Source organism: Lucilia sericata, unplaced genomic scaffold, assembly GCF_015586225.1.
Source record: "Lucilia sericata isolate MDLA Ls3-8-SP2 unplaced genomic scaffold, ASM1558622v1 Contig001685F_arrow, whole genome shotgun sequence".
In the NCBI taxonomy this organism is placed as follows: Eukaryota; Metazoa; Arthropoda; class Insecta; order Diptera; family Calliphoridae; genus Lucilia; species Lucilia sericata.
In genome coordinates, this window is record NW_023995595.1 from 27,421 (window position 1) to 45,364 (window position 17,944).

The 17,944-nt window shown below is 31.0% G+C and overlaps 1 protein-coding gene across 1 annotated transcript in view; it reads left to right on the forward strand.

Annotated features, from left to right (window-relative positions):
• Window positions 1-10,430, forward strand: part of LOC119612422 (ATP-binding cassette sub-family G member 1) — a 33,466-nt gene extending 23,036 nt beyond the window's left edge. Inside the window, exons 3-7 of the mRNA XM_037968227.1 lie at window positions 1,446-1,635; window positions 5,319-6,149; window positions 6,217-6,385; window positions 8,877-8,977; window positions 9,049-10,430. Coding sequence (XP_037824155.1) covers window positions 1,446-1,635; window positions 5,319-6,149; window positions 6,217-6,385; window positions 8,877-8,977; window positions 9,049-9,549 — 1,792 coding nt within the window. The 3' untranslated portion in view covers window positions 9,550-10,430. The remainder of the gene's footprint in view (window positions 1-1,445; window positions 1,636-5,318; window positions 6,150-6,216; window positions 6,386-8,876; window positions 8,978-9,048) is intronic.
• Window positions 10,431-17,944: the final 7,514 nt, after the last annotated feature.

Consider the following 17,944-nt stretch of genomic DNA (forward strand, 5'->3'; position numbering starts at 1 on the left):
GAATATCATAATGATATTAGTGTTTATAGGTGAATTTTGTCCATTTAGTCATTTTCTGAAGTGTTCTTTGTATGGGGGATAGGGTCAATGAAGCCCGATCATTACGAAAATCAGCAGTATCAATAAGATTTATATAAAACTAAGTTTTGCTGATTTTTTAAGTGATACAAGAACATTTATGGACACACAGACTCACGGACAGACAGACAGACGGACAGAAAGACAGACAGACAGACAGACAGACAGACAGACAGACAGACAGACAGACAGACAGACATAGCTAAAGTGATTATGAGCCGATTGGTATACTTTAAGGTGTACGACCAATATTTTTGGGTGTTACAAACATCAACCACTATAGTGGTGTAGGGTATAAATACCCCCTCATTCGAATTTAAATGAAACGACTTTCAGTAACAACTTTAAGAGATGTGTTAAAATTCGTTCAAGAGCAACAAATCACATTTCAAACGTGCCATTTCATTCGTTTATAAGAAACATTCTTTCGACTTTGTACCTAAAAATACACATAATTAAAAATAAAACACATTAATGTAATAAAAAAATTCTCTTTCAAAACATTTCCTTAAAGCTTATTTCGACATGAAATTTATGCATTTACATAAAATTAAAAAAAATATTTTAAAGCAAACAACAATTTTTATACATATGTAAATGGATTTTCGTTTATTTCATAAAATGACCTGATTTTTGTTGTAGTTAGAAAAATATAATTTCAATTTTAAGTTTTTTGGATAAGAACTTTTTTTAAGCTTGAACGCAAGAAAAAAGTTTTGATTTCAATTTTAACATTATAAGCCTGTTTCTCTAAATGCGTTTAAACTTGTTATTTTATATTGAAAAAACCAACATTTGGATTTATTGTGGAATTTATATTTTTTCTCTATTTCATACTGACTAAAACCTGTCTTTTTAATTTCCCTTTTCTTAAAATCATTAAAAACTAATTTTATTTTTTTTTCTCTTTAAATACTTAATTATTTAAATGCTTATATTTAATTGTTTGTATAAGTCTAGTGATCGCTCCAATCATTCTAAACTTAAAGCTAAAATAAACTTAAGACAGACATTTTAATTTCCTTCTATTTGTATAATTGTTTATTTTGTATTGATTTTCAAGCTGTATTGCTTGGTTTCTAATCAATTAAAGTCAAGAGATCATGTGCAAAAACAAGTTTATGAATATTTATATCACTCATTTACTGCAAAATTGTCATAACTCAAATTTCGCCATTTTAGGAATTTAAAAATGAGAAACATATTTCTCTACCTATCAGAAAAGCATAATTTAAGTATTTTGGAATTTCTATATTCTCCAGTTATTACTGCTAATAATCTTATTCATAAAATATCTTAAAACAACATCTATATACAATTCTTTAAACTTTATTTTATCATTTACCATCTTATCTTTCTTCTTACAGAACCTCCAACATTGAAGGCAGTGTAACAATGAATGGTCATGAACGTAACATTAGTGCATTCCGTAAATTATCCGCCTACATTATGCAAGACAATCAATTGCATGGCAATTTGACCGTACAAGAAGCAATGACAGTGGCCACAAATTTGAAATTAAGTAAAAAATTCACTAAACCAGAAAAAATGTCAATGGTAAGTAAAAAAACTGTTAACGCAAATAAAACGCATTAAAAGAAGACAACAAAGAAAACTTTTTTTATTATAATTATAAACAAAACTAAAAATGCAAGAAAAACTAAACTGCTTATGAAGGCATTTTGAAAACGATGAAGTTTTATTTTAAATTACTGGTAGGAAATTTAATAAATTTTCAACAGTTAAATTTAGTTAAAATCTTTATGCCATTAAGTTCATTTATCTTCACCGAACTTAAAATAAACTAGAACTGAACTAGAACTGAACTAGAACTGAACTAGAACTGAACTAGAACTGAACTAGAACTGAACTAGAACTGAACTAGAACTGAACTAGAACTGAACTAGAACTGAACTAGAACTGAACTAGAACTGAACTAGAACTGAACTAGAACTGAACTAGAACTGAACTAGAACTGAACTAGAACTGAACTAGAACTGAACTAGAACTGAACTAGAACTGAACTAGAACTGAACTAGAACTGAACTAGAACTGAACTAGAACTGAACTAGAACTGAACTAGAACTGAACTAGAACTGAACTAGAACTGAACTAGAACTGAACTAGAACTGAACTAGAACTGAACAAGAACTGAACTAGAACTGAACTAGAACTGAACTAGAACTGAACTAGAACTGAACTAGAACTGAACTAGAACTGAACTAGAACTGAACTAGAACTGAACTAGAACTGAACTAGAACTGAACTAGAACTGAACTAGAACTGAACTAGAACTGAACTAGAACTGAACTAGAACTGAACTAGAACTGAACTAGAACTGAACTAGAACTGAACTAGAACTGAACTAGAACTGAACTAGAACTGAACTAGAACTGAACTAGAACTGAACTAGAACTGAACTAGAACTGAACTAGAACTGAACTAGAACTGAACTAGAACTGAACTAGAACTGAACTAGAACTGAACTAGAACTGAACTAGAACTGAACTAGAACTGAACTAGAACTGAACTAGAACTGAACTAGAACTGAACTAGAACTGAACTAGAACTGAACTAGAACTGAACTAGAACTGAACTAGAACTGAACTAGAACTGAACTAGAACTGAACTAGAACTGAACTAGAACTGAACTAGAACTGAACTAGAACTGAACTAGAACTGAACTAGAACTGAACTAGAACTGAACTAGAACTGAACTAGAACTGAACTAGAACTGAACTAGAACTGAACTAGAACTGAACTAGAACTGAACTGAACTGAACTGAAAACTAGAACTGAACTAGAACTGAACTAGAACTGAACTAGAACTGAACTAGAACTGAACTAGAACTGAACTAGAACTGAACTAGAACTGAACTAGAACTGAACTAGAACTGAACTAGAACTGAACTGAACTGAACTAGAAACTGAACTAGAACTGAACTAGAACTGAACTGAACTAGAACTGAACTAGAACTGAACTAGAACTGAACTAGAACTGAACTAGAACTGAACTAGAACTGAACTAGAACTGAACTAGAACTGAACTAGAACTGAACTAGAACTGAACTAGAACTGAACTAGAACTGAACTAGAACTGAACTAGAACTGAACTAGAACTGAACTAGAACTGAACTAGAACTGAACTAGAACTGAACTAGAACTGAACTAGAACTGAACTAGAACTGAACTAGAACTGAACTAGAACTGAACTAGAACTGAACTAGAACTGAACTAGAACTGAACTAGAACTGAACTAGAACTGAACTAGAACTGAACTAGAACTGAACTAGAACTGAACTAGAACTGAACTAGAACTGAACTAGAACTGAACTAGAACTGAACTAGAACTGAACTAGAACTGAACTAGAACTGAACTAGAACTGAACTAGAACTGAACTAGAACTGAACTAGAACTGAACTAGAACTGAACTAGAACTGAACTAGAACTGAACTAGAACTGAACTAGAACTGAACTAGAACTTAACTAGAACTGAACTAAAACTGAACTAGAACTGAACTAGAACTGAACTAGAACTGAACTAGAACTGAACTAGAACTGAACTAGAACTGAACTAGAACTGAACTAGAACTGAACTAGAACTGAACTAGAACTGAACTAGAACTGAACTAGAACTGAACTAGAACTGAACTAGAACTGAACTGAACTGAACTGAACTGAACTGAACTGAACTGAACTAGAACTGAACTGAACTAGAACTGAACTGAACTAGAACTGAACTGAACTAGAACTGAACTGAACTAGAACTGAACTGAACTGAACTAGAACTAAACTAGAACTGAACTAGAACTGAACTAGAACTGAACTAGAACTGAACTAGAACTGAACTAGAACTGAACTAGAACTGAACTAGAACTGAACTAGAACTGAACTAGAACTGAACTAGAACTGAACTAGAACTGAACTAGAACTGAACTAGAACTGAACTAGAACTGAACTAGAACTAGAACTGAACTAGAACTGAACTAGAACTGAACTAGAACTGAACTAGAACTAGAACTGAACTAGAACTGAACTAGAACTGAACTAGAACTGAACTAGAACTGAACTAGAACTGAACTAGAACTGAACTAGAACTGAACTAGAACTGAACTAGAACTGAACTAGAACTGAACTAGAACTGAACTAGAACTGAACTAGAACTGAACTAGAACTGAAATAGAACTGAAATAGAACTGAACTAGAATTGAACTAGAACTAAACTAGAACTGATAAGAGTTACATTATACAAAACCTCTCCCTGCTTATCATCCACGAATAATGTATTTTAAGTACGTATTTGTTTTGTATAAACATATTGAAAACCTGTTTATATTTGTTGGTTCTAACAAAATACAGATTTCTGTAAATTCTTTTCATAAATATTTTAAAACAAGTTTTTGTTTATTATTTTTCTTTTTACATATTATTAATTATAATTTTTTTAAGAAAACACATAAACAAAGTGCGTCATATATTAAATAAAATCATTTGAATTGCACAAACTGAATGTTTTGATTCAAACTACAGCTTTATCTATAAATATGTATGTATGTATATCTTCATTCTACATAACTATAAAGTTTTATCTCTAAAATTCATTCCTTCGCCATGAGTCTGCAATTTTTGCCATAAAAAAAAACTATAATATTCTAAACTACTTTTTAATGTCTTAGTTTTATTTGTTTGCATCTGTCTAATGATTGTTTAACTACATAGTTCAGTTTTATAACTCAAACAACTAAATATGCTTCAATCTCAGTAATACTGCAAATAAACAAAAAACTATAAATTATTTCCGTAAAAATTATATTTGTTAGTTTAATTTGTCATACAACTTTTTTTAAACGGAAATATTTTGCATTTCTTGTTTAATTGTTTGTTTTAAGTATTAGCAGATTTGCTACAAACATGAGTTTTTGAGATGTTAGATATTTCGAATAATTTATCTCACGTTTTATAAATACCCAACAACAATTTTATACATATTTGTATAACTAAATAGTAGCTATTTTGTAGATACAAGATACATACATATGTTAGAAAGTTATGTTTAAGAAATATTTCTTTTATTTACTTTTTATTTAAGGTTTTAATCAAGATTTGATATTTATTTTCAAATGATTTCAAAATTTAGTAGAACTCATTTAAACGATATAACAGTTTTGTTTCTAAATTATTTATAATTATTATTTTATTTTTTATACAACTTCTCTAAGCGTCTCTCATTCTCTTTCAGATCGACGATATCCTTTTGACTTTGAGTTTAAGCGAACACCGCAACACCTTGACACGCAATCTTTCGGGCGGTCAAAAGAAACGTCTATCAATTGCTTTGGAATTGGTCAGTAATCCACCTATCATGTTTTTCGATGAACCCACCTCGGGTCTTGACAGTTCCACTTGTTTCCAATGTATCAATCTGTTGAAAATGTTGGCTGAAGGTGGTCGTACCATTATCTGTACCATACATCAACCTTCGGCCCGTCTTTTTGAAATGTTCGATCAATTGTATACTTTAGCCGATGGTCAGTGTGTTTATCAGGGTAGTACCAAACAATTAGTGCCTTTCTTGTCCACTTTGAATCTGGAATGTCCCAGTTATCACAATCCTGCTAGTTATATCATTGAGGTAGCTTGTGGTGAACATGGTGATCACACCAGACGTTTGGTAGATGCCATCGATAATGGTAAAAAGGATATACGCACATCAGCCGATTATGCTGGCTTGAAGGCACGCAATGATTTGATAAAGGTACAAAACCTTAAAGCTATACTCGATAAAAATGATGCGGCCAATTCGACAAGTGGCAAATATGAGGATAATTTAACTTTAAACAATGGCATACTTAAGGGTAATTTGGTTAACGATATTGCCAAACAGTCCGTCGAGCCGGTAGTGAGTACAAATGAAAAAGGTGATGCCATGATTGAGCTGGAAAAGACGGATAATTGTACGACAGCTTTATTGTCGGCGGATATTGCTTCACCCGAACGTTATCCCACCTCACAATTCCATCAGTTTTGGGTTGTTCTAAAACGTACTCTACTCTTCAGTTATCGTGATTGGGTAAGTGTGCGGAGAGGAATTTATTTGTGGGCTTGTAGTTTAAAGGATTTTTATTCCTTCATTTCAGACTCTTATGTACTTGCGTTTGTTTGCTCATTTATTGGTTGGTTTCCTGATCGGTGCTCTCTACTATGATATTGGCAATGATGGTGCTAAGGTTTTAAGTAATCTGGGTTTCCTGTTCTTCAACATGTTGTTCTTAATGTACACTTCCATGACAATTACAATTTTATCATGTAAGTCAAATGTTCAAAAAGGAGATTTCATTAAATCAGATCCCTTGAAAAAGACTATACACAACAAGAGACTAGACTGTAGACATGACTATAGTTAAGACTAGACCATAGACTATAGACTAGACTATAGACTAGAGTAGACTATAGACTAGACTAGACTAGACTAGACTAGACTAGACTAGACTAGACTAGACTAGACTAGACTAGACTAGACTAGACTAGACTACACTAGACTAGACTACAGACTAGACTAGACTACACACTAGACTAGACTAGACTAGACTAGACTAGACTAGACTAGACTAGACTAGACTACAGACTAGACTAGACTACAGACTAGACTAGACTACAAACTACAGACTATAGACTACAGACTAGACTAGACTACAGACTAGACTAGACTACAGACTAGACTATAGACTAGACTATAGACTAGACTATAGACTAGACTATAGACTAGACTATAGACTAGACTATAGACTAGACTATAGACTAGACTATAGACTAGACTATAGACTAGACTATAGACTAGACTATAGACTAGACTATAGACTAGACTATAGACTAGACTATAGACTAGACTATAGACTAGACTATAGACTAGACTATAGACTAGACTATAGACTAGACTATAGACTAGACTATAGACTAGACTATAGACTAGACTATAGACTAGACTATAGACTAGACTATAGACTAGACTATAGACTAGACTATAGACTAGACTATAGACTAGACTATAGACTAGACTATAGACTAGACTATAGACTAGACTATAGACTAGACTATAGACTAGACTATAGACTAGACTATAGACTAGACTATAGACTAGACTATAGACTAGACTATAGACTAGACTATAGACTAGACTATAGACTAGACTATAGACTAGACTATAGACTAGACTATAGACTAGACTATAGACTAGACTAGACTAGACTATAGACTAGACTATAGACTAGACTATAGACTAGACTATAGACTAGACTATAGACTAGACTATAGACTAGACTATAGACTAGACTATAGACTAGACTATAGACTAGACTATAGACTAGACTATAGACTAGACTATAGACTAGACTATAGACTAGACTATAGACTAGACTATAGACTAGACTATAGACTAGACTATAGACTAGACTATAGACTAGACTATAGACTAGACTATAGACTAGACTATAGACTAGACTATAGGCTAGACTATAGACTAGACTATAGACTAGACTATAGACTAGACTATAGACTAGACTATAGACTAGACTATAGACTAGACTATAGACTAGACTATAGACTAGACTATAGACTAGACTATAGACTAGACTATAGACTAGACTATAGACTAGACTATAGACTAGACTATTGACTAGACTATTGACTAGACTATTGACTAGACTATAGACTAGACTATAGACTAGACTATAGACTAGACTATAGACTAGACTATGGACTAGACTAGACTAGACTATAGACTAGACTATAGACTAGACTATAGACTAGACTATAGACTAGACTATAGACTAGACTAGACTATAGACTAGACTATAGACTAGACTAGACTATAGACTAGACTATAGACTAGACTAGACTATAGACTAGACTATAGACTAGACTAGACTATAGACTAGACTATAGACTAGACTATAGACTAGACTATAGACTAGACTATAGACTAGACTATAGACTAGACTATAGACTAGACTATAGACTAGACTATAGACTAGACTATAGACTAGACTATAGACTAGACTATAGACTAGACTATAGACTAGACTATAGACTAGACTATAGACTAGACTAATAGACTATAGACTAATAGACTAGAACTATAGACTAGACTATAGACTAGACTATAGACTAGACTATAGACTAGACTATGGGCTAGACTATAGACTAACTATGGGCTAGACTATAGACTAACTTAGAAGACTAAGACTAGAACTATAGACTAGACTATAGGACTAGACTATAGACTAGGACTATAGACTAGACTATAGACTAGACTGTAGATAGACTGGACCTAGACTATAGACTAGACTAGACTATAGACTAGACTATAGACTAGACTATAGACTAGACTATAGACTAGACTATAGACTAGACTATCGACTAGACTATAGACTAGACTATAGACTAGACTATAGACTAGACTATAGACTAGATCTAGACTATAGACTAGACTATAGACTAGACTATAGACTAGACTATAGACTAGACTGTAGACTAGACTATAGACTAGACTGTAGACTAGACTATAGACTAGACTATAGACTAGACTATAGACTAGACTATAGACTAGACTATTGTCCAGACTATTTTCCAGACTATTGTCCAGGCTATAGACTAGAAAAGACCATAGACTACATCTTACACTAAATTTTTGACTAAACTATAGACTAGTATGTGGACTAAACTATATCTTATATATAGACTTTTTTATTTAAACTTAAATCTGATCCAAATTTCCTTGCTTTTACTTTAATTTCCATAGTCCCTCTCGAAATGCCGGTATTGCTGAAAGAAAACTTTAATCGATGGTATTCGCTGAAGTCCTATTATTTGGCCATATCGGTAGCAGATATTCCATTCCAGGTAAATACAAACATAATTATATAACATTTTAAAAATCCAATCAACTCTATGACATTTTTATTTAATTCCAGGCCATTTTCTGTGTTATCTACGTATCCATAGTCTACTACTTCACATCTCAACCATGGGAGCTTTTCCGTTTCTCTATGTTTTTGGGAGCCTGTTTGATGATCTCATTTGTAGCACAATCGGTGGGTTTGGTTGTAGGTGCCGCCATGAATGTACAAAATGGTGTCTTCTTAGCTCCTGTTATGTCAGTGCCCTTCTTGCTGTTCTCTGGATTCTTTGTATCATTCGATGCTATACCTGTGTATCTCAGATGGATCACTTACTTGTCTTACATCAGATACGGTTTCGAAGGTACTGCTTTGGCCACCTATGGTTATGGACGTGAGAAACTCAAGTGCTTCCAAACCTATTGTCATTTCAAATCGCCCATGACCACTTTGGAGGAACTGGATATGGTTGATGCTGATTATACTTTGGATATAGTGGCCTTGGTTGTTATATTCGTAGTCTTAAGAGTGTCAGCTTATCTATTCTTGAAATGGAAGTTGAAGACAGCTCGTTAAGATTACTTTAACGTACAAGAATTTAAAAGCAATTTTTTTTTATTTTATTATTAATCGGAAAAATCGTTTAGATATTTCCCTTTAGTTTTCTTTTTAGTTTGTTTTTATAGTTATTAAGTATATATCTTGCTCTGCGATTATGAAGAAGAAAAAAAACGTGATTTAATTGTTATTTTTTAAATAAAATATAAAACAAAAAACTTTCGATGAACAAAAAAAAAACTTTTTTATTTATTTTAAATATTAACAAATAAGAAAAGTGTATTAAATTATTAAAAACGAAAATAAATTTTATATAACTAAAAAAATTAAAACGAAAGCTAAATTGAACAAAAAAGCCAAATTATGCCTTAAGCTAAAATCCAAAAGAACATAATGAGTTTAAAAAATTTAATTAAAAAAATACTAATTAGTTAAGGCAATAAATACTATTATTGTATTAGCCAATAAAATTATTCTAAACTCATGGTGTTTTTATTAAACATACTTCAATTTAAGCTAATCCATTTACATTTTACAGTACGGCTTATTTATTTAAAAAAAATCAAAATACAATTAAATTATTATTTTTAATAACTTAAGTTACATTTGGTAGACAGTTTTAATTTCTTCTATTTTTTTTTTTTTTTTTTAATAAAACTATTTTTAAATAATAACGTGATGTTTTAGGGAATATTATTGTTTATATTTTGATATACGATTTACAAGCATAAAAATTTAAAATTAATATACATTTTTTTATAAGACACAATAATCTTTAAAATTTATTTTTTTTTTTTTCATTATAAATTAAATTTAATTGTATTAAAAATCAAAAACAATTTTTTTTGTAGTATTGTATACTCTGAAGATTTTTAAAAATAAATGTATATTTTGTGGATATAAAAAAAGGATTATTTTATTTTCAATTAGTAGTCGAGTGACTCGACACAGAATTTTGTTTTAACATCTTCATTAAAGAACTAATAGTTACTTCAAGCTCCTATAAAGGGTATTCCAACAGAAAACACTATAATGCTCATACACATGTACTTTGAGCAATAGACGCCTATTGAGCGTCCCATCCTGAAAGAACTTCCTTACAAATTTCCTATAAGAGTTTCTGAAAGAGGCAATATCTAAAATAATATCGATGTCAAGATATATTGATCTAATTTCAACGAAATTCTTCGTTACGTCTGAATTCTTTCGTTCATTATACCCTACACCACTATAGTCGGGAGGGTATTATGCGTTTGTGCTGATGTTTGTAACACCTAAAAATATTGGGCCTAGACCCACCTTATAATATACCAATCGGCTCAGAATCACTTTCTGTTTCGATTTAGCTATGTCTGTCTGTCCGTCCGTCCATAGATAGATGCCTATTGAGCACCTCATTGTGAAAGAACTTTCTTACAAATTTCCAATAAGAGAGATGCAATATCTGAAATAACATCGATGCCAAGATATTTTGATCTAATTTCGACGAAATCCTGGAAATAATAAAAAGTTTCGTCTGAATTCATTCGTTCATTATACCCCCCTACACCTCTATAGTGGGAAGGGTATTATGCGTTTATGCTGATGATTGTAACACCCAAAAATATTATTCCTAGACCCACCTTAGAGTATCAGAATCACATTCTGAGTCGATTTATCTATGTCTGTACGTCTGTATGTCCATGTAAACTTTGTGCGCACTCTACAGGCCGCAATTTTCAAGATAATTTGATGAAATTTGGCACATACTCTTCTTCAAAGGTGAAGCCTATTGAAAATGGTTAAAATCGGTCGCCTATATCGTATAGCACCCATACAAACGTACCCATGTGTGTCCACAAAGAATAGGTAAAATCATATTAACATCGGACTTATTCATAATAAAGCATATCGTCAAGATTGCCCCATATTTTTGGCAGTTCCACTCATCATTCCATTACTGCAATTGGACTTATGGGAATCTTTTGGCCAATTCAATTCAAACCTCATTGTGTCGAACGGTTTTTCATTCGTCAGATTAAATTCCTAAAGTGCCCTTTCCTTTATCTAGCTGTCGAAAAATATGTTAACCTCTGTTAGAGCTAAATTGAATCTAATCCATTTCACATATACCGTGATAGCATGGACTTCTATCTGAAAGCTAGTGTTGTGATTATTATATATTTTTAACTTAGATCTCCTGACCCGTTTTGTCAGCTAGTTATCAACAGATTCCCGCAGAATTTTGCTTGGCCACACTTTTCTATCTGAGACCAAGCACACTAGAATCTCCTAGGTCCTCCAGCATAAATGATTTGCATTCGTGCCCCTTCGTCTAAGTATTTGTATAAAACTCTTATATATAACACCCGTATGTGCAACCTCGTTTCTACATGCATTTCGATCAAGGGAATATCGAGCAATGTTTCTATAGCTTTGAATACCGTAGGAATTTTTGTTATGCCTGTGACATTCGTTGATTGATATTCGGATCTCTTGGTAGAGCACACTAGAATCTCCTAGGTCCTCCAGCATTTATGATTTCCATTCGTGCCCCTTAGAAGTATTACGACATCGTCTAAGTAGCAGACTTGTCTAAATTCTTCATTGGTTAAGGTCCTTAAGAGACTAGTAATCGTGATTATCCAAAGCACTGCCGATAAAATACCACCCTCTGGTGTAGCACGATAAAGCCTTTTTCAAGTAATAATATAATACATCTCGCAGCTTTTCCATATATTCCTTAGCATTTAGTTACATATCAGTTCAGACCGAAAGTGTATAGAATTTGCTATTAAAGGTTACTCTGTGTAGTATAGAACTTCAATCATTGTAGTTACTTAAACTTCAGGTCTTTGTCCGTTTTATTCTGCATTTAACCATGTTATCTAGAACCCGTTCTAAGGATTTAAGTAGAAAGGACTTTAGGCTACGTTAGGCTTTAGTGACGCGTAACTTCAAAAGTAAATATTTTAAATAATATTTTTGGCAAAATAAAGTTACTTAAATTTACAAACATATGCCCACTGTGCACAAGACTAAACGAAACATATAATACAATTTAAAAATATGGCATATTTTAAGGTGTTAACTATTAAACGATCGTTAAATAACGATCACTTTTTACAGCCCTAAAATAAAGGTTATTATACGGTATAAAGAAAAAAAATCATATTAGAAATGATCTAACCCGACAAAATGTTACCTTAAAATGATTAACAAATTTGGATGATACGTAGAAGCTATGATCAGTTTATTACAGAAACTATATATGAATTTTAAACATTTAATAATTTACATATATGTTTATGAGTAATTTAATTAAAATTATTACTTAGACAAAGTCGATGGTAGGAATAATTTTTCTATCCATTACAAACCTTAGCACTAACACATTGTACTCTCCCATCAGATGCTGGCAATAATTACATATACATATGTATAAAGCTTGTTTTTGTTAGGGTTAAGAACCTTTATAACTAGTTTTAACAACCAGTTAACTAGTTTAGTTCGTTCTTTATATAATTGCAACAAATGTGGGTATGTGAATTAACAAATCTATAATAATTCTACATGTAGACTTTTCACGATTACTTACAATGAAATTTTAGTATGTAAAAATATTAGGTTACCTCTAGAAAATGAGAAGGAAAACAATTTTAAACAAATAATTGTAATTTTGAATAAAAATGGCACTAGGTTGTTTTTATTCCGAATTTTTCAAAATTAATTTTTAAAAGAAAAAAATTATTCTTTAGTGTAAACTTTAAAATCGGCCCTTATTATTTATTTTGCACTTAGTTACAAATCAAACTTAAATTCTCTTTTTTTTAAAAGATAAAAAGCTATGTACATATATACAATGAATATTATACATACATATGTAATAAAACCGCAAAACTATCTGTATCTCGACTTTGCGGAGAAATTGTATACTATCAATGACTTATTATACATACTTACATAGATATGTATATATGTAAATAGACAGATTTTAAAATAACAAAAATAAATAAATCTACTTCTTTATATACAAAAAAAGGTTTATAGATTCAATATGAATTATTGCACTTTTTAACTGCTATGCTCAATTATTGACAATTTAGTGCTGGGAGTATTTCATTGATTATCGTCAAAAATTATCTAGTAATACATACATATGTATGTCAATGGACATAATGGCAAATAAGAACAAAGACAAAGTGCAGCTCAACTACATACATAAATATATGATAGCCTAAACTGAATGAAATAAACGTTTAAGCTAAAAACTATTTAGGATCTCTGGCATTTTCTATTTAATTGATAATTTACTGCAAATGTGTCATGTCGAAACCTCGGTTTTAGTATACATAAATTGTGAAACAATAATACAATACAAAATACGCATTTACAACAGCAACAACACCTTAAGCTTGCTACAATTTTATAAGACAAATTTACGGCACAGTGCGCATGCCCAAAAAGTTACAAAGTAATGAGAGTAAATGAATAAGCAAGCTTTCACGCTCATCACTTTAGTATAAATAGTTTTAACACCAAGAACTCTCCAATCAATGGGAAATATACATTTGTAGTGGAAGCATCTTTAACTAGCAATGGATGTGTTGTTGTTTTTATTTATGTAAAGATAAAGTTCACAATACGTTCTTTTACATTCTCATATTTACACTTAAGCATTTATTTATAAGGCAAAGCGCATGTTGAAACAGTAGTGTTAACAAATGCTTAAGTGTTAATTTGAGAATGTAAAAGAACGTATTTTATTAACATGCACTTTCAAATGAAACTTATTAATATGGATTTCAAATTATAATATTGTCAATCACTGACTTTATGGATATTAATTTTTAGTCCAAGAATTGAGTATAAACTTAAAAGAGCATAAATTGTGATCATGAACTTTTATCAGCAAAAAAACGATTGTTAGTGCGAAAATTTAGTCAAAACTAAAAACCTCTGCGACTTCGTAAATATTGGGTGGTTGGAGGAAGAGCTTATTCGCTGTTATTTAACAACAAAAATATATTTTTGTTCTAAAAATTATCCAAAACCAAAAAGCTTTTCTACTAACTTCCTAAAACTACTACTAACTACTACTAACTAACTAACTAACTAACTAACTAACTAACTAACTAACTAACTAACTAACTACTAACTAACTACTAACTAACTAACTAACTAACTACTACTAACGACTACTAACTAACTAACTAACTAACTAACTAACTAACTAACTAACTAACTAACTAACTAACAACTAACTAACTAACGAACTAACTAACTAACTAACTAACTAACTAACTAACTAACTAACTAACTAACTAACTAACTAACTAATACTAACTAACTAACTAACTAACTAACTACTAACTAACTACTAACTACTAACTAACTAACTAACTACTAACTAACTAACTAACTAACTAACTAACTACTAACTAACTAACTAACTACTAACTAACTAACTAACTAACTAACTAACTAACTAACTAACTAACTAACTAACTAACTAACTAACTAACTAACTAACTACTAACTAACTACTAACTAACTAACTAACTAACTAACTAACTAACTAACTAACTAACTAACTAACTAACTAACTAACTAACTAACTAACTAACTAACTAACTAACTAACTACTAACTACTAACTAACTAACTAACTAACTAACTAACTAACTAACTAACTACTAACTAACTAACTAACTAACTAACTAACTAACTAACTAACTACTAACTACTAACTACTAACTAACTAACTAACTAACTAACTAACTAACTAACTACTAACTAACTAACTAACTAACTAACTAACTACTAACTAACTAACTAACTAACTAACTACTAACTAACTAACTAACTAACTACTAACTAACTAACTAACTAACTAACTAACTAACTAACTAACTAACTAACTAACTACTAACTACTAACTAACTAACTACTACTAACTAACTAACTACTAACTAACTAACTAACTAACTAACTAACTAACTAACTAACTAACTAACTAACTAACTAACTCTAACTTAACTAACTAACTAAACTAACTAACTAACTAACTAACTACTAACTAACTAACTACTACTAACTAACTAACTAACTAACTAACTAACTAACTAACTACTAACTAACTAACTAACACTAACTAACTAACTAACTACTAACTAACTAACTAACTACTAACTAACTAACTAACTAACTAACTAACTACTACTAACTAACTAACTAACTAACTACTAACTAACTAACTAACTACTAACTAACTAACTAACTAACTACTAACTAACTAACTAACTAACTAACTAACTAACTACTAACTAACTAACTAACTAACTAACTACCTAACTAACTAACTAACTAACTAACTAACTAACTAACTAACTAACTACTAACTAACTAACTAACTAACTAACTAACTACTAACTAACTAACTAACTACTAACTAACTAACTAACTAACTAACTAACTACTAACTAACTAACTAACTAACTAACTAACTAACTAACTAACTAACTAACTAACTAACTAACTAACTAACTAACTAACTACTAACTAACTAACTAACTAACTACTAACTAACTAACTAACTAACTAACTACTACTAACTAACTAACTAACTACTAACTAACTAACTAACTAACTAACTAACTACTAACTAACTAACTAACTAACTACTAACTAACTAACTAACTAACTAACTAAAACTAACTACTAACTAACTACTACTAACTAACTAACTAACTACTAACTAACTAACTAACTACTAACTAACTAACTAACTAACTACTATCTATCTATCTATCTATCTATCTATCTGTCTGTCTGTCTGTCTGTCTGTCTGTCTGTCTGTCTTTCTATCTATCTATCTATCTATCTATCTATCTATCTATCTATCTATCTATCTATCTATCTATCTATCTATCTATCTATCTATCTATCTATCTATCTATCTATCTATCTATCTATCTATCTATCTATCTATCTATCTATCTATCTATCTATCTATCTATCTATCTATCTATCTATCTATCTATCTATCTATCTATCTATCTATCTATCTATCTATCTATCTATCTATATATCTATCTATCTATCTATCTATCTATCTATCTATCTATCTATCTATCTATCTATCTATCTATCTATCTATCTATCTATCTATCTATCTATCTATCTATCTATCTATCTATCTATCTATCTATCTATCTATCTATCTATCTATCTATCTATCTATCTATCTATCTATATATATAAAAATGAATGTGTGTTTGTTTGTATGTTTGTATGTTTGTATGTTTGAACGTTATAGACTACTAAACGGCTGAACCGATTTTCTTGAAATTTTCACAGCATATTCCTGCATGTCTGGAATAGGTAATAGGCTACTTTTTATTTCGAAATTTCAAGTGGGCGATGAGCCACGCCCACATTAAGAAAATATAAAATCCGTATATTTTAGATAATATAACAGTTAGAGTCCTCAAATTTTGTCGGAGCCACTTTAGTGTCAATATGATCATTTAGGACAAAAAGTAGGCGGACTAGCATTAGGGGGCGTGGTACCTCCCATATAAATTAAATACAAAAATTCGTTTATCTGGGAAACTAATAGAACTAAATTCTTAAAATTTAGCACGAAGAACTTTAACATCCATATAAACATTTTGGGTAATAAATTGGCGGACTACCCATGAGGGGAGCGGCACCTCCCATATTAATTAAATACAAAAATTCGTTTATCTGGGAAACTAATAGAACTAAATTCTTAAAATTTTGCACAAAGAACTTTAACATCCATATAAACATTTTGGGTAAAAAATTGGCGGACTACCCATGAGGGGAGCGGCACCTCACATATTAATTAAAAACAAAAATTCGTTTATCTGGGAAACTAATAGAACTAAATTCTTAAAATTTTGCACGAAGAACTTTAATATTCATCTGAACATTTTTAAGGAAAAAAGAGCGGACTTTCATCTGGGGGGCTTGGAGCCCCCATATGAATAAAATAGAAAAATTCGTATATCTGAGAAACAATTAGAGCTAGAATCATTAAATTTTACTTGAAGAACTTTGACATTCACCTGAACATTTAGAATATAACGGGCGGACTTCCAATGGGTTACTTGGTACCTCCCATATGAATTAAATACAAAATTTCGTTTAACTGGGAAACTAATAGAACTAGATTCTTCAAATTTTGAACAAATTATTTTAATAATCATCTGAATATTTTGGAGGAAAAAGGGCGGACTTTCATCTGGGGGGCTTGAAGCCCCCACATGAATTAAATTCGTATATCTGAGAAACTATTAGAGCTAGAATCTTAAAATTTTACATGAAGAACTTTGACATTCATGTGAACATTTAGAGAATAACGGGCGGACTTTCAATGGGGGGCTTGGCACCACATATATGAATTAAAT